This window comes from Trichogramma pretiosum, unplaced genomic scaffold, assembly GCF_000599845.2.
Source record: "Trichogramma pretiosum strain Unisexual culture from Peru unplaced genomic scaffold, Tpre_2.0 scaffold8, whole genome shotgun sequence".
Taxonomy (NCBI): Eukaryota; Metazoa; Arthropoda; class Insecta; order Hymenoptera; family Trichogrammatidae; genus Trichogramma; species Trichogramma pretiosum.
Genome location: NW_019641699.1, coordinates 354,685 through 376,902, shown reverse-complemented (window position 1 = coordinate 376,902; position 22,218 = coordinate 354,685). Strand labels below are relative to the sequence as shown.

The window sequence follows — 22,218 nt, the reverse complement described above, 5'->3', positions numbered from 1 at the left end:
ACTTCAGCATGATGAAAACGTGACTAGCCTCATGTTTTGACCATCTCACTTGCAGCTACAAATGCCATTGTCAGTCCGTCGTTTGTAAACACAGAGCTTGTACAAATTTCAGCCCGTCACTTGTAACGCCTGAAACTCCGCACCTTATAACATGCCCCGCTTGGAAATCCCGATCACCTTCAACATGATTACGTTGGTCTTAATTTACACCGGTCCAAACTGTAATATTTTCCCATGATATGGGCATTTTTAAGAAAAATATCGATGACTCCCTATTATCTGTATGTTAAATTTAACTAAACTCGGATCATCGGTAGCCGCGTGGGTCACATGATTTCGATCGCCACGCCCTCATATCAGATCTCAATACTTTTTTCGTTATATTATAAACACGTACTTGGGAGGTTTATACAAATTCAGCTTTTTCGGCCTGGAAAGTAACCTCCGTACCGGAGGCTTATACCTTTATTTCCGACTATTCCTCATTTTTTACCTATCCATTTCTTTTCCTTAACCTTTTTTATTAATTTCTATTTTTCCCTAACCTTCGTTACCTACGGTTTTCCTATTCTTTCATCCATCTCCGTATTTGCCCGGGGTTATGTCTGTGATATGGGGAACAACTCAGAGAGAAAAACCCATACCAGAGTTGGTCGGTGCCTTTATGACACCTTCCGCTAGCACATGATGACGCCGGCAACCATTGCTGAGCGATGCGCGAGGGCGCTATGCGCTTGACAAAATGGATTCCGTGGTGGTCACCTATCCACGTTGTGACGTGCGAGGTTTTGGGCACTAGCCCATGCTCGGCCTGCCGTCTAATTATTTCTTACTGAGGCTCCGGTTAGCCTATCGTTGAGTCTTACCTCAGAAGGGGTCGAGCCGCCACCAAGTGCGCCGCGAACGTCGGCAGTCCAAGCTCAAAATAAGTGAGAGAACCACGAAAATAGTGACTCGAACCACGTCTCGAATGTCCAAGGTCCTCGCGACAATTAATCCGATTTCCACGACTCTTACTACACAACGATTATACGGCGAAACACTTCTTATTTTCTCTCCTACATTCACACTCCGCCATCATACAACACTCTCACACATCCGCGCGACCGACCAAGTCTACTCCAATTTACAACCTTCTTCGTCGCTCCGTTGCCTCGGCCTTTATCCTCGATGTTGTCTTCCGCTGTCTCCCAGCTGCTCCGTCTTCGTGGTCTGCCCGGTCCAAGGGGCTCTTGCCTCGCCTCGGAGATGCCTCGGACGATTGATCAGAAGGTCGCTGTACAGCAAATCGCGTGGCTCGCTGCCTTCCAAGCTTCACGATCACCTCGTCACCTCGCAACTCTTCTCTCGTCGACGGAACTCCAGGCTTGAACACCGCCTCTCCACGGACACGACACACGAATTTCCGCTGCACACACAGCTTCTTCACGACCTTACTCAACCGCTGCCACACAGCTTTTCACGAACAACTCAACCGATCACCGCTGCCACACAGCTTCTCCACGGCCAACTTAACCGCTGCCACACAGCTTCACACCCGAATTATTACTCTCACACACGTCCGTCGTCTCTCGCGGTCTGATAGCGAATCCCCGTGTGCACTGTCGCGCAGATCGACGACGCATCGAGCGCGAAGCGCTCGATTCGCACGGCTCGATCTACTCTCCAGTGCACGTGGTCTGAGAGCCGCGTCCGAGGTTAACTTGGCTCTTTCTTTGCCCTGAACCTCGAACGCGAGCTCGAGTGATACTCGATTCCCTTCCTTATCATGCTTCTCGGTCGCGCAACTCACTCGTACATACACACACTACAGCTCGTATAATTCGCGTGAAATACCGCCCAGTGACATCGTCACAACGCACTTACCGCGACTTATTATGCTTTATTTCGCACAACGCCCGAGCTGCGAGTACTTCGCCCCACCACCTGCTTCACAAAACGAATGGTGTGAGTGGACGAATTCTTTTGTATTCAAGGATTCTTTTTGTTATTATCATTTTTATTTCTGTCCTATTTAACTTTATGATCCACGGGTCGTACTTTTGTAATGTGGCCCTAACTGTTTTTGCTAGCCCAATTTAGCTTGTAATTTCCATGTCAATAAAACTCTATTACTTATTTTTCATTAAAACTATTATTGTGTGAATTATATTATTGTTCTGACGTAAGCCATATCCTTATAAGCTCTCGAACTTCTTGACCTCTTTGCGTCGCTAAGTGGTAGAGGGAGATGAAGTCACATCAACGGGTTATTCAAAAGGAAACATCTTCTATTTTGACAATAATTATAAGAATAATTTTTGATTTTCAGCTACCACCAAATACAACTTGGCAAATGGTTAGAGATAAATGTCAAGAAATTGGAGAAGTTAAATTTGCTGAAATGAGAGGAAGCGATTTTGCCGTAGTGCGCTTTGCTTCGGAGTGGGATGCAGAAAGAGCTGTGTGTATCCTTTAAAAATACTATCGCGATAAATGATGGAATCCTCTTTAATAAATCAAGCAGAATGTCCCCCGTAGAAAATCAATACGTATTTTAGGGACGTCTTTCAAACACATATTTCAAATATGTCTTTTTGACGTCTTTGAAAATCTTACTTTCGTAAGTCAACGTCTAATGGTTTTTTCAAACTCATGTATACACTGATGCTTCTATAAAATGCACATGCTATACAGATTTACAGTCCCCTGAGATTATCTAGAATTGGCAAATAAAAATAAAGACGTCAAATATTTTCAAATAGTAATTATTAAGTTAAAAAAAATTTCGTTTGTTTTTTAATTTTTTTTAATTATTTAAACTTTGGAAAATGACGTTTTTTCGGAACCATTGGATAATAAAAAGATATCACGGCAATCTGGAAGGTTGTGTTTATTCGAGAAAAGAATGTCAGGTGATAGTGTAAACGCCATTTCTTTCACGATGTAAGCAATAAACTTTTCAAAATGCTGTCATTATTGATTAAAATGACGTCTTTTTTTGTTCCAATTCAAGGCACAGTCAAAGATGTCCTTAAAAGACGTCTCTAAAATACTTATTGATTTTCAACAGGGTTATTTTGCGATTAAATATTGAGGTTGCGATAAGCTCTTGATTTGTTCGCTGAAATCGAGTCATCACGTAAATGTTGTGTGCTGAGGCATTTGAGTTCAAAAGTACAGATCATGCCAAAAGTGTTATCTAAAGTCTTACTACGAATATTGTTACACTGTATGGAGTACTTCTAAGTGGTAAACTCGAAAACGCTGTAGCTAATCTTGAATTTGTTTAAAAAACAAATTATTGCGAAAGACTTTTTTCTCGTGTTTTCTTCTTTCAACCGAAAACTTCCAGTAAGAATTTTTCATGTTCAATGGAAAAATTGTAGAGGTTTGTAACATTTTTAAAATGAGCTCACGAGCAATTCAATCGGTTAATTTTTGCTGATAGAACTCGAAAAAAGTTTTTGAATTAATTTATTGTTTAAGGAGGTTCGGGGGTCTCAGCGAAATGCAGCCAAATTTTTAAAACACGTTTAATTGCTTTGGAACTTTATAATATGAATGTTAATATCAAAATACAACCATTTAACATGGTTTCTTACGAGAAATCATGAATTTTCGATTTCAATGAGCATAAACATAATGTAAAAAAACAAAAACTAAATAGAAAAAAATACGTACATATAGGAAATTTAATAAGGAATAATTTGACTGCAAAAAGAAGTTCATCGACCGTTTAGTTATCGAGAAATAAATTGTTATGTGTAAAAATTCGTGGGTCATTTGCGCGTACCCTAACCAACAAATGAGCTAGAACAACAAAAATATGTGCTCGTTCGACTCTAATGACAAATAGAGTATTGTTTTAAGGGCTTATATACACCTTAAATTCAAAATTTTTTTTATTCAATTTTTGAATAGGATTTTTTCTCCCCTTTCCATTGCTTTTTTCGAAATTCCAAAATTTTGATTTTGCACTGAGATACAGCTGTTTCCGTGAGCCTTTTTCCTATACTTTACGTGTTAAATTTTTTCTTCTTTTGCGTTTTCTGGCGAGTAGTGTTTTTGGTCACCTGTCGTAATATTCAGATGGTATCGATTGAACTTTCTGCACCAGGGTCGCGTACACTTCTTCAGAACATGAATGGTTATGGCCACTACCACGGGCAAGACGACCGAACACTCAGGTTGCTCTGCATGAACAGTTAAACACACATTTTTTTTCATTTTTCGTTTTTGCCGAAATTTAAGTCATAAAAGTACGTTTTGAAAATGATCTATGAGCTCAATCGTCTCACCCGTGGTAGTGGCCATAACCATTCATGTTCTGAAGAAGTGTACGCGACCCTAGTGCAGAAAGCTCAATCGGTACCCTCTGAATATTACGACAAGTGACCAAAAACACTACTCGCCAGAAAACGCAAAAGAAGAAAAAATTTAACACGTAAAGTATAGGAAAAAGGCTCACGGAAACAGCTGTATCTCAGTGCAAAATCAAAATTTTGGAATTTCGAAAAAAGCAATGAAAAGGGGAGAAAAAATCCTATTCAAAAATTGAATAAAAAAAATTTTGAATTTAAGGTGTATATAAGCCCTTAAGCCTTAAACATCGAAAAAAACTCATCGAATTATTAATAATAGCTATAATTGTGTGCCAGCTCATTGAAAAAACCTACAATTTCGTGTTATTTCGAAGTTGGCAGCGCTGAAAATTTAACATTGGAAGTATAGGAGCCCCTCGCGTCCCGCTTTGTCCCCCTCTGAGACTCCCGAACCTCCTTAAGGGGACATTCCTATTGAAAATGAAAAAAAAATCGATACATTTTTTTTTACGTTCAAACGTTCTTTAACATCATGAAAAGATCCTGTTAAAATTTTAGAACGAAATTCATAAAGAAAAAAAGTTATGCCCGATTACACGAAGCGTCTAGCGTGCTCGATATGTACAGAACAAAACTTCGGACGCGTTTTTCTCATAACTACTTTTTTCAGCTCTTGACAGCGATTGCGAAAAAACTACTAGTCCGATCTTTACGTTTAACGTCTCGTTTTAATCGATAAAAACTTTTTCTAGAAGACAAACCTCTTAAAAGTTAAAAAAATTATCCCCAATTCTTTTTATAGGGGTGAATTCATCCCCATAACCACCGAAAAGAGCATTTAAAAAAAAACTCGTACTAAAATCGTAAAAATCGAAAATATCAATTTTTTAGAGGTTTGTCTTCTAGAGAAAGTTGTAACGATTAAAACGAGACGTTAAACGGAAAGATCGGACCAGTAGTTTTTTCTTAATCGCTGCCAAGAGCTGAAACACGGAGTTCAGCAAATTCCGTCTACAGCCAACAGAATGGGTCTTAAGTCCCATAAAAAAATTTTTTTTGTACTTTAATAGGTAAGAAACAATACCCAAAAGGTCCGGAATTAATAAAAATTATAGTTTTCAAAAAAAAAAAATTTTAAAAGTGATTTTTTTACAATTTGCAATGGGAATGTCCCCTTAAACAAATTAAAGACTAAGTGCAGTGGTTCTGGGTTCACTACTCTAAAGTTTACTACATACAATGTACCAAAGCTCAAAGTCAGATTTTAGGTAACTCTTTTATCAGAAACAAATGCTTAAATGCCTGGCCTAAGGTTAATATAAAATAATTCACAGATTTATATGGTGAAATATTCCTACTTTTGAGATATTTTTAGTCCCAGTTACATACCTTTTTCGAAAATTCAATCAACTTGAAAATATTTTGGTCAAATTTAGATACGACTATAGTTTTGATAGGTTGCTTTTCAAATCATGATAAAATTTACTATAGTAACCTACTAGAGTTACTACCAAGTAACTTACTAAAATACAATTAAAATTTAGCGAAGAATATATGATAGGAAATATAAAAAATATTCCATTTTAAAACCCCACATTTTTTGATCATGTATATATTTTCCGATTTTGCATAAAATAGCATTAATGAATCGATCTCGTATTGATGGCCGAAGTGTTGAAGTTCGATTGTACTAAATTTTCTCTAACATGTAATTGAAAAGGTAAGAAAAATTTATTTTTAAATATAAAACTTGTGTCTTATAGAAAAAATCATAATAGCTGCTAGCTGCATAGGTAAGCCTGATATTAGTCGATTACGTAATGGCTGCGTAATCCTCAATAGCGGATTCATTTCAAATTCAAAAGGTCATTTTCTTCTTAGAATTCTTATTCCAATTTTTACTCTATAATGTGTATGTTTAAAAGTATTAATGTGTAAAATCCTTAAACGTCGGCAATCCTTGTAGATGTAAGCACGAAGAAATAAAGTAATATTCAGTTGTTAATGAGTCTGCTGCGAAGTAAAAAGCTCTTTCGAAACCTTAAGAACATCAATATAAAGTTTCTCATATAAGACTTTTTAGAGAAATATTCAGTAGAAATTTCAGACAAATTATTTGAAAATTTTATTTTAAGGCTAGGGTACGAATTTTCCGAAAACCATGATATTTGTACAATATTCATAAGATTTCAAATGATTTCCATGTGTAAAGTTGAAAAAAAATTCACTCATTTTGATTGATAATAACAAAATGGAAAGATCAGTTTTTCTCTTTCTTTTCGATTTTTTTTTTTGACCATTTTAGTAAAAGATCTCGCAAAAGACATTTCAAGCAAGTAGATTTGTAGATTTTGCAAGATTTAAAAATCTGTTCATTGAAAAATTTTTTTACGCTCAATGTTGAGGACAGGATTTGGGTGACGAGGGAAAACACTTGTACACTTAATTTTGAGTGTGGGTAATGTTTATTCTTTGATAATACACCAATATCGAGGTGTTATGGTCAATGGTGTGTGGTTATGCAAGAAATGCAGTTCATAAGACATATTACATCGTGAAAAAAGCAAAGCAGAGTGAGCATAAATAACTGTCGCAGTTCTCGCACATTTTTTAAGTTCTTGAGTTACATTTTTTGGGGTTGTTGCATTTTTCTCATTCGTAATATGTACAACTGCATGTATTTTTTGTTTTTGTTTAGATAGCACTGTGCAATTTCTAAGGCTCATTCTTTGGATTCAACTTTTGTTTCATGCACTTCGTTAGTAATGACAGTTGCGTTGGTGACTGAAGATTGTATCAATCTATATAAAATGCTTTGGCTCTTATAGCCGGTCGTAAATTGCTACAATGAGCAATATGCTGATTGACTCCTCTCAAATAATAAAGTTTAAATGCCTTAGGATATTCTGTTTCTACTTTAGAATTTTTTTTATAAGTATCTTTTGACGCTGTCGAGAGGGGTGATTTCCGTTGCTGCTGATAAAATAGACACAGGTTCCGAATCCATAGCTGCTATAAAATTCATTCCACTGTTTTTTTCTTGGTTTACTATACAAGTGTCTCTTGATGCTTTCTTATTTAGTAAATTTTCCTCGAATTCTATCTCTTCGAACTGTATTTTAAAATTGTGAAAAAATACAGTTATATGGGCTATTCCAAAACGTCTTTATTAACTTTGTTAAAAAGAATTCGTCATATGTTAAAAAATTATAAATTAGAACATTTATATTTAGACAATTTATAATTTATAAATTGTCTAGTTTATAATTTTTGCTTCCTCATAGAGGAAGCTCTGTGATAGGCTCGAAAACGAGATTTTGAACCAGACCTCGTAGGACAATTTGGTTTATATATTTGTAAACTATATCCAATTCTCAACAAATGTCCGTATGTATGTGTGTGTGTAGTTTTTGTTTTCTCGGCCTTCTGGCTAACATCGAATGTAGTGACGCCTAGACGAAGAAGGCGTAATTCTGTAGTGCGCAATCACGAAAAAAGTAGATTTTTTGAAAGTTTCGGTGACGACAAAGTCACTGCGTTTTGAAATATCCGTTGAGAACATTGGTGGTAAGAAACAGGTATACGTTTTAAAATTTTGTTACACTAATACAACACACCATATTAACTTTACTTTAAATGATTACAGGAAATGTTATGGTGATTTTTAAATAAATATTTAAATTTTTATGAAAAAACTTTGATCATTATTTATAAAAAAAATTTAATTGGTATTTTTTTTAATGAGGAAGCTCTTTGCCAATGAATTGGCGGCGGTTTTTAATATATGACGAATTCTTTTTAACAAAGTTAATGAAGACGTTTTGGAATAGCCCATATAAATGTATTTTTTTCAGAATTTTAAAATTCTTCAAAATGGGTGTTAGTGATAATAATAAATCTTCGAACTGTACCTGTTGCTATAAAACCAACTTTTTTCAGATGAATCAATAAATCGGGATTTGTAAAATGATTGTCAAAATATGAGTGATATTTATTTATATTTTTGGCACCTGCTGATGAAAGTAAATTCTGTACCATCAACATGATGACACAACTTCCTAGGGCTGATTGAGCTATTTTCATTTAATTATTTGCAGAATAAATATTTGATCCTTAACCGCAATAGACATCACAGTCAAATAAATATCCTTCCACACTACATATTGCCAAATATCGCGGGTTTGTTTGGAATAAATTGCAGGGTAGGTGCTCGTCCGATGAATTTTACTATCATCTCTTCGATAGATAAAGCGTTAGAAGAGAAACTAAATTGTAGAGTATTTTCTCTAAATAAATTTATTACTTTTCGAATTTTCCAAACTTGATCTTGGTCATTTTCATCCTGTGGCTTACTCAATTTGATGTGGGGTCATTGCCGAAGCAATCGAATCAGAACGTAATAATTCTTTCGAAGACCAATAACACAGGCACACAAAAAAATAGCTCAGTTCCAGAGACCGGATCCAGTAGACTTTGTGTTTTTGGGATCGCTGAATCCCAATCCAGCGTCAGTTTTTCGTTTTTAGATCGATTTAAGCTCATTTGAAGATCATTTGAAGGTCATTTGAAGATCAAATCATGAAAAAAAAGTTAAAAATCGGAAAAACTCTTATCTAGGTTTTCGAAGATGCTGAATTCAAATCTAATGTCAGATGACCTTTACAACCTCACCTTCAAGGTTATTTGAAAGTCAAATCTGTCTTCTGAATCAAAGTTCATTTTGACTATACCTTGTCATTTTAAGGTAATTTTAAGGTTAAGTTAATGAAAAGAGGGCAAAAATTGATAGAGTATTGTTAATTTTGTATGCCTTTCTACTTTTTTCTTTTGTAACGCATCTTTTTTTCTTCAAACGATCGGCGTAAAGGTTGCCGTTTGCCTTTACTTCTTCTATAAGGGAGTATATGCTATATTGGCTCATACTATGTTGACTCTGTGACGTCTGGAGAGCCACTTTAATATTAATAATAAAATGATTTTAATTTGGCTGGTGACAATGAGAGGAAATATGTATGATGTCAGTGTACTGGGTAAAGTAGTCGTTATTATTGGTTATAGTTAATTACAATTCCATTTTTTCGTAGACATTCATACATTCAAATATAAAAGGTTGACTTACACCTAGGCTTACTCAACTAATTACAAACAAGATACGTAAGCCTGGTGGATGATTTTCGGTGTGAATGTAGATTACTACAACTGGCTTATCTCGCTTGTATTCTCGAGGCTCACGCTGCAACTGACCCGACTGGCTCTTAGTTGACTGCACTGCACTAGCTACACTAGCCTCAATTATAAAATACACTCTGCATTGGACTCGCGGTACAATTTGATACAATTCTGAATAATGTAAAATCGCGGTACAAAGTAACGTGAGATCCACACACCGAATAAGATGATAGTCGAGTCGCGAGACCTCGGAGAGGTCTCCTGAATATATACATTGAATTTTTGCATAGTTTTGGGGGGAAAATACCTGTCAACGCATGTCCGTCTGTGAGAACCTAACGTCGGACGATGCTAATTGATAGCGGATTCCCAAGTTTATTGTTTTTCTCGCTAAACCGATATCGCTTTATCTCCATATCAATTTTTATTAAACTAAGATTGAGTATCTGTTTCACACACTAAGAAACATCCGCTCACAGAGTGAACTTTCACGATCGCTGTTTTGTCATTTTAACATATATTGAATCGTTATCCTTGATCGTCACTAAAATCACCACAGTTTTTCGAGAACTCATCTGAATGATTATGCAAGAAATGCAATTTGCAAGACATATTACATTCCATTTCATCAAAATTTTTTATCATTGTTAAAATTAAAATTTTTTAATCATCGCTTTTGTGATTACCTAGAAAATTATCTACAACATTTTTGAAGGAATATTCGATGGACCAGAAATAAGAAAATTTCGGAAAGATGACAATTTTCCAACTAAGATGACTGAAATTCACAAAGTTGCATGGTCTAGCTTTCTTGATATCTGGGATCAGCTAATGAGTCCATCGGCCCTACACGGAAAAACTTTTGACCATGTTTCAGGCTCGAATACATAGAGATACATTCACGCTCTGAGTCGAGCACAATTCATGCTCAGTCCCGAGCGCGAAACGCCCTCGAGTTCTGTCGAGTGCGTATTATGACCGACGCTGAGCAGGATGTTACCCTTAACTCAATCTGGAAAGATATTCGCGATCGAAGTCGATCACAGTTCATGCTCAGACCCGAGCACGAAATGCTCTCGGGTTCTGCCGATGCGAGCGAATTAATCCTGAATCATGAATTTGAAAGATTAATGTGTATATGCGTAACGCAGCACACAGAGTTAGCATGACAGAACATAGGGGAAATATGTTGGATTCTTAATATCTTTTGAAAATGGTTGAAAACACCCATTTATAATTATATCATTCGAAAGCGAATAAGGTTTCCTATAACATCTATAATCTTTTCATTTAATAAACTATCATTGGTTAAAATTTCACTTCCATCTATATTTTTTTTCATTTTCGCTACAGCCTGCTGAAGGGGGCTTAATATACTGTTTTTTATATTTGCATTGATTTATTTTAAAAAACAGTTTGTAAAACCAAAATGACAGTCATTACATAGTAATTCACTTGACTATAATACTTAATTCATTGTCAAATTGACCAAGTATTACATTGTGGACGGATGTTGCGAGAGTCACCACCCCATATAAATTTCTTATATTCAATATTTATTCATTTTTGTTAAATCTATTCCATAATTGTGACTGAATGGCTCAAGACTGAGCGTAAATCGTATTCACCGCAACACTGAAACAAACTCAGCCGAACTCGAGCGTGATTTACGCTCAGCCTCGAGCGTCAATCGCGCTCAGTGATGATGACGAAACGAGCTCAGCCGAACTCGAGCGTGATACATGCTCGAGCTCGAGCGTGAATCGCACTCAGTGCTGGTTATGAAACGAGCTCAGTAGAACTCGAGTGTGATTCGTTTTCAGCATTCGAGCGTAAAACATGGTCAAAAGTTTTTCCGTGTATGACAACTGTTCCTAATGGACTTCCCATTTTCCAAGCATCTCCAGCTCGTCGACTCAAGCATCCTCCTTGTGGCAGAGATAATAAAGCCGAATACAATCCTCCACTAGCAGCGGTACAGGTAGCATACTGGCTTGCATATTAGTGTTTTCGTACGGCAGTTTCAGGTGGCTGCTGGTGACGCGCAGGCAGACCCACCGGTGGGTTGACTCTATCCGTCATGTGTATGCCTAGGTTTTCAGATGATAGGTCAGTAGGATACCATCAACTATATTTATTTACACCTTTCTTTGCTGCTCTTGGATCTATAGATCCTGGGCATAATTCACTTGATGTCATCCCCACTAACACCGAGACCCCTGCGCGCGTCCCCACTCAAACGACGTGCACTGCTGCACTCGTCCCCACCTCGCGGCATCAGCCAATCAGCGCGTGGTTCGCTGTGTATATAAGCGAGCCACTTTTGTCGACTAAGTCAGTCGTCTCTCGGCAGTCAGCCAGAGCACATCGACTCTCGTCTTCGCGTTCGCGTCGACGAGCACTCGAGAGTTTTGACCTAGGGCCACTTCTCAATAATGAACTTAGTTAAATTACAAAATACTCGCCTCAGTGTTTCAACACCTTTCCTCACCTTTTGACTTTTCAAACTTCTGACTCGGCCGCCAGGTGGCGCGTCACCATTGAAAATTCGTGCCTGCAAGAGAAAAGGTCGAGTTCAGAGTACTAGTATAAGTGCCTCTCGACTCGATTCAATCAGCTTTTGACTGTTCGACTTGTTACAAGTGAGAATATATAAGCGATTGGACTTTTGTCTATTAACTTTTGACTGTTCAACTTTACAAGTTGGACAGAAAATTGATCGGCATTTGTATCACTCAACTCTCACGAGTCATGTAACAGCCAAGCAGCTCGAGCCGACAACGACGTTATCGTCCATCTGACCAACACCTCCCTGACGGTCAAAATGCTTTGCCGCTCTTGCTCGTCTCCGACGCCACCGTGATTATCTGCCGCACCAAATCAGACTGATGTTGACAAAGTCGCTCGTACTGCTGCATCTGGACTCCGGAGTTAGACTACTGGCCAACTTATCGAGGGAACTGACGACCAGAATGGAGAGATGCGTGAATGCGGGGCTGCGTTTCGTTACCGGAGTACAGGGCGAGATTCACGGATTTTCCTGAAATTTTGATAAGTTATACATCATAAAAAGGTCCCAAAACCAAAATTTTAGACCTCCTTTTACTATCGCCATAACCATAAGTTAATTTTTTTTTTTTTTGAGATTATTTTTATACTTTTTACGCGATATGGCTGGAAACTGAGGGATTTCGTTGAATTGCGACGTGCAGCGACGCGCCGTGGACACGCGTACTGGATACTTGGTGTGAAATACCTCACACATGGATTTATATGTTAATATGTAATTTCTGTTGAAATTCATGGCTTTCACGGTTAAATTGGCAAATTTTAAAGAAATACTTTTAAACTTATACTTTATTCAATTACAAAAAATAATGTAATATTTAGTCATTGTAAAGCCTAGTAGTATGATGTTGATACTTGATGCGGATTCACATCCGAATCAGAAAGAGACAGAAAATACGCCTAAGGCCACGTGCTTCGATTGATGGCATTACTATACACACTTTAGTCATGTAAACAAAAATTTCTGGTTGGTTTGGATGGTTATTCTGTAATCAAAGAATAAAAAAAAGATTAATAGATGACGCTTTTGACTACTGGAAGCTCTGTTTATGAAAAAAATCCAGCTTTATTTATTTTGCATCTTTTTATCTATTTTTGCTGAAATAATCATAAATATGTCGATACTAAATAGACTGTATCTTACGATAGAATTAAAATTTTCAAATTCTCATTTTTCTATACCCCTCTGCACTGCATAGGTACATGAAGAATTTTGACGAAATCTTCTGAACTAGTTTATTAATAATATTTTTCGTTACACTTCGTCGATTTCATTGGAAACTATATCGAGTTTAGAGAAAAACTGCTAAGAAACTTTCGATTCAGAATTTGAGTAGAATATGATAATTAAATTTAGGGTGCTAAAAAATCACTGTGTATTACTGATCTAAGAGATGTTATACAGTATTTGAAAGTTATGTGACGTTGTGCTATAGGCGAACGTTGATATACACGAATACGTCCGCTCTTGGCAATTATGCTATGGTCGTCGTCATCATCTTCCTCATCAAAGCATCCAATTGATAAAATTGGAGTTTGCACGCGATTAATTGCCATAATAGGAAGCAAAACTTTGCCAATATATACACCGGTACGATCATAGCTGCATACATTGCGCAGTAGTATTTTAGCGTCTTTTACCAAGGAACCTATCTTCAACTACATACTTGCGTGCTAAAATTGTAAGGGTTGACTGCACCGAACCATTGACGCTGCAGTTCCCTTGCAAACAAATATCATCAAATTTTTCATCAGCAAATTGGCATACGAGGTTAGTTTTTCTCATCAATTTCTCGAGAGTCTTGCGCACATCATTTAATTCAGCTTGCGCATCAAGAAAGCGATATCGTCATCGTCGTCGTCTCGATATCGCCAACGTAAACAAACGCACGTTGTCAACATATACTCCAAATGCTCGACGGGCGCGCGCGCAACACCTGTACGCAGTGCCACCAAACAATAACAAAAGGTGAGTCGTCTGTGTGTTGTTCTGTCTGCAAGTCGCTCTCCCATCTCTCCTGTTTCCCTTTCCCGCCCCCGGCTGCTCAGTACGTTTGCTGCCACTGTGCCGTGCGATCTACTGTGTCATCACAAGAAGATCCTGTCGGTACGCTCTCTACCGGTCAGCTGAGCTCGTCGTTGCCTCCCGAGCTCTCGCCGATAGCAGCAAGTTCAACAGGCGCATCAAAGCGTCCACTCCCGTCACCGCCCGACGCATCCATTGAACACCCGCCTAAAACAACTTGCCGAATTCGTACAATGTCGCTACCAGCCCAAAAATCGTCTCTTGAAACCATGATGCAGCAAATGTTAGAAGCGCAGAAAGAGATGCATCGGTGTAGTATGGGTGAGCGCGTTGAGGCGGTGACGGCGTCACTAACTGCGCGTATGGACGCGATTGACAGGGTGCAGGCTGAGTCTCGCTTGAAGATTGACGAAACTACGAATGAGATAAATCGGCTCAAGTCCGAAATCCGTGTCCTAAAAGAGTCTACAGAGCACTATGCGGATATGTGTGAGATTCGCTTCGGTGGATTGCCAGATCTTCCGGATGATGTCGGTGGTACTGAGGCAGTGGCCTCTATCTTGAAGGTGCTTAAGTGTGATGAGTCTGTTTCGCGCATCGTCTCGGTGCGAAAATGGGGGCCCTCTCGATCAAAGGCTGCGTCGGGTGCTGCAGCTGCCGATTTATCGCTCGTAGCGCGCTTCACCTCGCCTGTTGTACGTGATGCGGTTATGTCATGCACAAATCGATTGGCGACTACTACCTCTGGCAGTATCTTTGGCACCGCAGACCAGGGCAAGATATTTGCATCCCCTATACTCCCACCGACGCTTTATAAGCTTTGGCGTGCTGCACTAACCAAGTCGAAAGAACTGAATTATATGCGTCCACTGCTCAGAGGTTCTTCAGTTTTCATGCGTTCTACGCCCACGTCATCCCTAGTTGGCATTAAAAATCTCTCTGATCTGACTTCATTGAAGCCGGTGGAGCGCAGGCTGTCATTGGCAAGGTCACCCCCATTTTCACATATTACAAACCGTCTTCCTGGAAATTTCAATGCTCTCAACAGTATACATCTCCGACCACGCACCAGATCTAATAGCTAAAACCGCAACGTTTCTCAAACCATTTGTTAATTAAAATATCTTTTCTTGACTCAAAACCTTCTACCTCCCATATAGACCTTTCTCCTAGTCGACTGCTGACAGTGCAGCTCAGGCGACAGACAGTCTTGGAGCTGTAACTCAGAAGAGTGTGCCTACTGTTTCATGTTGTAACATGCTATTAATAATTTGTATATGAATTATTACTATTTTATCATATTATACATCTCTTACAAAACTTATAAACTAAAATCTAAATTTCTGTAACTTAATAGCTTTGTAACTCTCTTTCGAGAGTGTTATATTTTCGTATCTTTTAAACTATGTAAATATACCAATGTAATTTTGCTTTATGACCAGGCAGGGTTGTACCCCAAGGTCAAAATAAATTTGTTTAATCAATCAATCAATCATGTGATACATGCCAGCGCTATAAGATCGATCAGACTGGTCCGTGGGCCGTAATTGCGTGCGACTTAATGAAGTTTCCACTTAGCAAGAGTCAGAATAAGTATTTAATTTTATTTGTCGATCTATTCACTCGCTGGGTGGAACTCAAGCCCGTGCAACGCGCCACAGGAAAAGCGGTCGCAAGCGCGTTCGAGAAACTTGTGCTTTTCCGCTGGGAAACGCCCGATTTCTTCATTTGCGATAACGGCAAGGAGCAGGTGAATAAAGACGTAACAGCCGTCCTCGATGCCTACGGCATATGCCAAGTTACGACCGCTCCGTATACCCCGAGAGTGAATCCCACTGAACGAGTGAATCGCACGCTAAAAACAATGATCACCGCGTATGTAGGCGCGAATCCCAGAGATTGGGACAAACACCTACACGAGCTGCGCCATGCAATGAACACTGCGGTACAGTCATCGACCCGTGTATCGCGCGCGTTTCCACGGCGTGACACTTGAGACCTGTAAAGAGTTTGCGCCGGGTGGTAGAAGTCCCGACAGTTGAATACTGGGAGATAGATGAAACATTGTGACTCGACCGCGGTCGCAAAGATGTTCGATTCGCAAAAGGTGACCTCGTGATGCGATGCACGCATCATTTATTAGTCGGCGCGGACGGCTTTAAAAAAAAGCTTGGTGAGCGTTATGAGGGTCCATTAAAGGTGTTGAAAGTTCTCTCGCCCTCAATCTACGTTGTTGAGACACCGAATGATAAGCGCGTCGCGAAGGTAGACGTGAATGACTTTAAGTGCTATGTACAGTCGTAAAGAATCAACACTCAAATCGCCTTTACTGAGTTCATTTTCATGAGTAGCGATTCGGAGAGCGTTTAACACAGTGCTTTGCTTTCAGAGAAATCGGACAGAAGATATAATTCGCCAAGTCAAGCAGAGACAAGGAACCCACGAAGTGTTGGAGTGAAATGCAGCAAGCTTCATGGACCTCTAGCCCTGGGCGCGACTTTTACCCGAAATCGTGTTTAAGGGAGGGGGTGTGACGTTGCGCTATGTGTGAACGTCGAACTACGTAAGCGACGCGCCATAGACGCGTCCAATTCGGAATTTTCGCATGAATGTGTGAATGAGCTGTGACGATTGTAGCCGGTACCACTGTGTCCTCTCGCGAGCTTAGTACCACGTGATTGCGAAGATCATCGCATGCACGTGGGCAGAAGACGGAGATTCGAGTTGGAGCAGTGAGAGAGTGAAGACCAAACTTGTTGTATGAACGTGGAATAAAGCAGAGCTCACCTTACGCGAAGTTGCGAATCTTTGTTATATTTTTCTTGGAGAGTGTGTTTGTGTGGAGAGTAGTTTTAGTGTGTTGAGGTGTGTGTTTTTGGTGAGAGTTTGGTGGAGTAGTGTGTGAACAGAGTGTGGAGAATTTGGTGGATGTGAGACTCGAGTGTGAGTGCTGGCGATTCACCAGGCCTTCTCATCGATCACGGCATCGCGAACACCTGATTCGGCCTGTCCCTTTTCACGTCTGTGGTCAACAGACGAGATATGAAGAGTGCAGCTCGACTCTGTATGACCCTGGCGACGTAGTGTGTCTACCCGTGTGGTACGTAAGTAATTTTACACTTTACTCCGTGCCCCGTACCAGCCCTCCGATGGCGACGCAGCTCGCGTCCGCGACCCAGTGTGAACGTGTGTGTGAGAGCTTCGGCTCTGTGTGTGTGGATAGAGGCAAACGTTCTCAATAAAGCATTTGTATTATTTAAACTGTAAATCACCGTGTACTTATTCGATTAACCCTCATACTATTATTTCCTCTCTCTCCCACGATTTTTCTAGTTTACAGGTGTTCTCTCAGGTGCCGTGCTGCAGTCTACGGAGTCCCCGCTCCTACCCGTCGGCGTCCCCTCTTGGAGGTGAACCGTGCTCACGACCGCGAGATCTTTCGTGCCCTCATTCCCTTCGTTTATTCTAGCTAGTCGGACTCTGGTCGGTGACGAGCAACCGCTCGTCTGGCGCGCCGTGCATCGGCAAAGCCGGCCAGGACGTGAGGAAGCCCGTCAAAGCGGTTAGCACGGGGAGCTCACCGTCACAGTTCATATTTTTGTTCTTGTAGATTGAACAAATAATTTTATCAGAAACTTGTTCCACTCAAATATGAAAGTATTTTATTGCAAAGCTTCCAAAACTTATGGGACAAGATTGATAAAAAAATTGATGTCAAGATTTTGCTGAATCCAAATCCGAAGTCAAATGACCTCTATGAAGTCACCTTTAAGTTCATTTGAAGGTCATATTCAATATAAAAATCTGTAACTTTAAATTTTAGCGTTTTGCAGTAAATGTGGGATTTTTTTATATACATAAAAAAACGTTTGACCATGTTTCACGCTCCAATACATGGAGATACATTCGCACTCTGAGTTGCGCACAACTCATGATCAGTCTGGAGTGCGAAACGCCCTCGGGTTCTGATGGGTGCGAACTAATATTTAAACTTGAATGTAATGTAAGGAGAACTTGCCATATTTCGGAACCTTAAAAAATTATTTTTTCTCATTTTTTTGCACATGCATGACGTTTGAAAATTATTGTAAAAATACTTTTTGATAGGAATAAAGTTATCTTTCAAATGATGAACCAAATTTATTATAACGTGTCCGAATATCAATTAATTTACACATTAATATGAGATAATTCGACGATAAATAGTCAGTAGAAGTTTCAGAAAACTTGTTTGAAAATTTGAATTTTGGACTGAGTTCCAGATCTTTTCATGAACAGACGCAAGTATGATTAACCCGTTTTTTGCATTTTCATTGATTTATTTAAAAAACACTTTGTAAAACAAAAGTGACATTTATTAAATTGTAATTTACTTGACTATACCATTTAATTATTTTCAAAAGAAACCGAGCATTGAATTGTGACTGAATATTGAGAAAGTCACCTTGATATGAGTGTGAATCGCACTCAGCAATAATATCGAAACTGGCTCGACAAGACTCGAGCGCGATTCACGCTCAGTTTCGAGCCTGAATTGCGTTCAGTGTTGGTGACGAAACGAGCTTGTCAGAACTCGTGTGTGATTCGTTTTTAGAATTTGATATTATTACTTATTATTCTTTGAAATATTGCTAGTGCGGTCTTTAATCTAAATGGTCGACAGGTTCATTAAAAATAGTCATCTGGTGTTACCAATCCTATTTTTTTCTAATCTCTGATCCTCATTTGGATCGATCAGAAAGCCGAATTAACATCCAACGTGGTAAAGAACTTACGGTTTCTCATTTTCATTATCAAATCGTCCATTAGCAGGAATGGCTGGGTTTGTGAATCGATGATTTTATTGATAATTCTAAAATATATGAACAACCGCAATTTTCTATTTTTTTCTTTTTTAAATCAAGGCCAGTGTTACTGGGGTTGCGATAGGATTATACGAATCTAGTATTCAGTTCTTCTCTATCCGTTGTTTGATTTTTTTTAATTTCAAATTATGTCTTTCAGTCTGCTGATGACCAAAATTCAGAAGAAGTTATATATTGGTCTGTCCATAAACTTATTTGAATTTTGGCCTAATCAAAAGAGATGAATAAGTTTATTTTTAGAATCGTATGCTATTTTCTGCTATTTTATTATATTTAAGATATTGAGGTTATAAAAATGATTTTCGAGTACAAATTTGAGTTCTGCATCGAATTTTACATTAAAAATCATAATTTAACAGAAAAGCAGATTAAGGGGGGAAAGGTACCTAAAATCTCAAAAAAAAAAAATTTTGTTTTATTGACTTTTTTCATAGGATTTTTCCTCAGCTTTCCAGTGCTGTGATCGGAATTTAAAAATTTTAACTGTACCGTGATGTACAGCCTATTCAGTACCGATACTTTTACGATTGTTTAAAAATATATCGTTTCCATTCTCTCATGAATCTCGAGACTTTGATGAGTCGGTAGCGCCGTCTATTGATACTCATTTCATTCTTCATCTAGCAGAAATTTGTTTGTTTACATGGCTATAGGTGTACAGTAACGCCACCACTCGCTGCACGTGGGTTTCGGCATATCTTATGTCTCTCTCTGTTTCGTGCGCGAGCCCTGATCAAATGTCAATAACAGTCTGCTGACTGCATCTTGATTTTCCAATGGCTAAAAATTACATTTTTTTGAAAGTGAAAAAAGTACATGTACAGTGAAGTTATATCTTTGCAACTTGACATAGTGATTTATAATAAAGCTATGAAGATGCTTCAATAGCTTGTTATAAAAATGTTACATTTTTAGCAGTTCAAATTCAAGAAATACAGCAGTACATATGTAAATTGACATATATACATCAGTGTACATGTATGTCACTGTACTTTATGTATGTGTATATAACTGTATCATGTATATTATTGTATGTTGCATGTGATAACCAAGATTAGTGATAATTGATCAATTTTGAGTGATTTTATTTCCAACTATAGATCCAATGATTGTTGTTTTATGAATGTGAGTGAATATAGGTAGAGGGCTGAGTTCAAGTTCTAATGTGAGATTGTGTATATTAGTGTGAAAAGTTGATTTGGACATAATCAACTTAGTTACCAGTTTCCACATAAAACCCATATTAGCGTATGCTAACATTTTAGTAAAACTTATAATTTGGCTTTGTGTGTCTGTCTGGGATTATTGAACATTGTCCTTGTGGGTCTAATATGTTGAAATTTCAAGTTGAATTACTGTTTTTTATTGTCCAAAAAGTTTAAAGCAGCCTCAGTGACATGAGAGTATCATTATGACATATATTGATGTATTTTGGTTTTTTTCAACTCTTGGGCAGGAACGTTTTATCTCAAAATTGCTTTGTTGCCGTAACTTTCCATGTAAACCGTTTGAGCAAATGAGCTGAAATTTTCAGGGATTGTTCTACATGAGAATGGCTACAAACGCAAGCACTTTCAAAGGTATTGGGACAAATGAGCACTTTTTTCAGGCTATGATGTAGCATAATCTGTCATTTTATCATATATATTAATGAATAAATGTATATATGTGGCTGGCAAATTGTGTATAACTAATTAAAAAATCTGAAAGTGCTTGCGTTTGTAACCACACATCTAATGATCAAAATGAGACCCCAAGGACCATGATTGAACCATCGGTTCTAGCTGGATCCTACGGCACAGGGGTACCTGTCAGGACTGTGGGCTTGCTTCATCGAGGAGGGTTCTATGGTGACTGGGACCTCAATTTTTATATTCCAGAGTGAAAAACTTTGAAAAAAGAGTGAAGAAAACAGAGTTTTCTTTGTATATTCCAAAAAAAAATTTTTTCTTCATTTTTAATAAATTTTTTATAAATGTAGGTTTAAGGTACCTTTCCCCCCTTAAGAAGCAGAATAAAATCAGCAAATAAAAATTCGACTTTGAGCTCCTATAGATCCACGAAGAATGGGCCTATTAACTTTGAGTTAGCCTATTTACAAATTTCCCCGATCTCACTTTCGTTCCGGTGGACACGTAAAAAATTACAGAAATGTCATTCCTCTATAAACATACTACTACATCTTGGAAACTGAATTTCCTGCTTGTATCTCTTTTTAAAAGGTAACCAAAAACTCAATGTAAATGTTTACAAAAGTCATCCTGGTAGAATGCTCATGGAATCTGTGTACTTCCTGCGCAAAATCGACACAGAATTTGCGTAGATAATGTTCGTGAAAAACCTACAGAATTTTTGTAAACTAGGTAAAGTGAAACCTGTTTAATTCGAACCTAGTTATTTCGAAAACCTGATTAATGCGAAGAAAGATGCCGGTCCCGGCCAGCTCCCACTTAAAACAATGTTAAGAAAACATTTTTATTTCGTAATTACCTTATTTGTCGAAAAAAATTTAGTAGTACTCAATTTTTTATTATTCAACCAAGCAATTGAAATCATAAGAATTCAAGTGTGGTATATTTCAACAAATGTTGAATTAGTTCAAATGAATATTTCTTTGAATGAACAGGATATTAAGATTCCAGAAAAACAATTTAAAAAAAGTTTCACATTTAAAATTATATATCTCACAATTCGAAAAATTTTGAAACAAACTTCGATTTTTGTGCCTTGGAATAGTGTAACATATTTCAAATTGGTTTTAAATAAGACTTGGACGAAGCCATTGATCACTCTTTACTTGAAACTGTAGAACATTGATGTAATATAGATGTAGAAGCAGGGAAGTGAAATGAAAACCTGACCACAGAAATTACTTGAGTGTAATTATAGTATAGTTTATTGAGTAATCGTATTTAGTGAAAGAGCTCACTCGAGGCTGTAGCTCGCTCCGAGTCTGCGAGATAACTGACTCGCCTGGCTCGGCGCTAGTCTTAGGCGGCCTCGTGTGTTTACATACATTACAATTGATATATTGAAACATTATACAGATTTAAAGAAGCATTTTATTACTGAAATATTTTTGATTTATAATTTTTTACTTTTCAGATTTCCCATTGTCGATACAAATGATCCGTAGAAAATGGAAAGGAAACTTATCCTGGCTCATAAAAAGCAAAAGTTTATATATCAGTGATTGAATTTGACTTGTAATACCCAATGATCATTTTTTCTCTTATATACCAATAATTAAAAATAATAATCTCAAAAAAAATGTTACAAACAAAGT

The 22,218-nt window shown here is 38.0% G+C and overlaps 1 protein-coding gene across 1 annotated transcript in view; it reads left to right on the top strand.

The window, feature by feature from the left end:
* LOC106651191 (myelin expression factor 2) overlaps positions 1–22,218 on the top strand; it is a 62,171-nt gene extending 39,953 nt beyond the window's left edge. Inside the window, exons 7-9 of the mRNA XM_014369601.2 lie at positions 2,312–2,447; positions 5,943–6,024; positions 22,038–22,218. Of these exons, the coding sequence (XP_014225087.1) occupies positions 2,312–2,447; positions 5,943–5,998 (192 nt within the window). The 3' untranslated portion in view covers positions 5,999–6,024; positions 22,038–22,218. The remainder of the gene's footprint in view (positions 1–2,311; positions 2,448–5,942; positions 6,025–22,037) is intronic.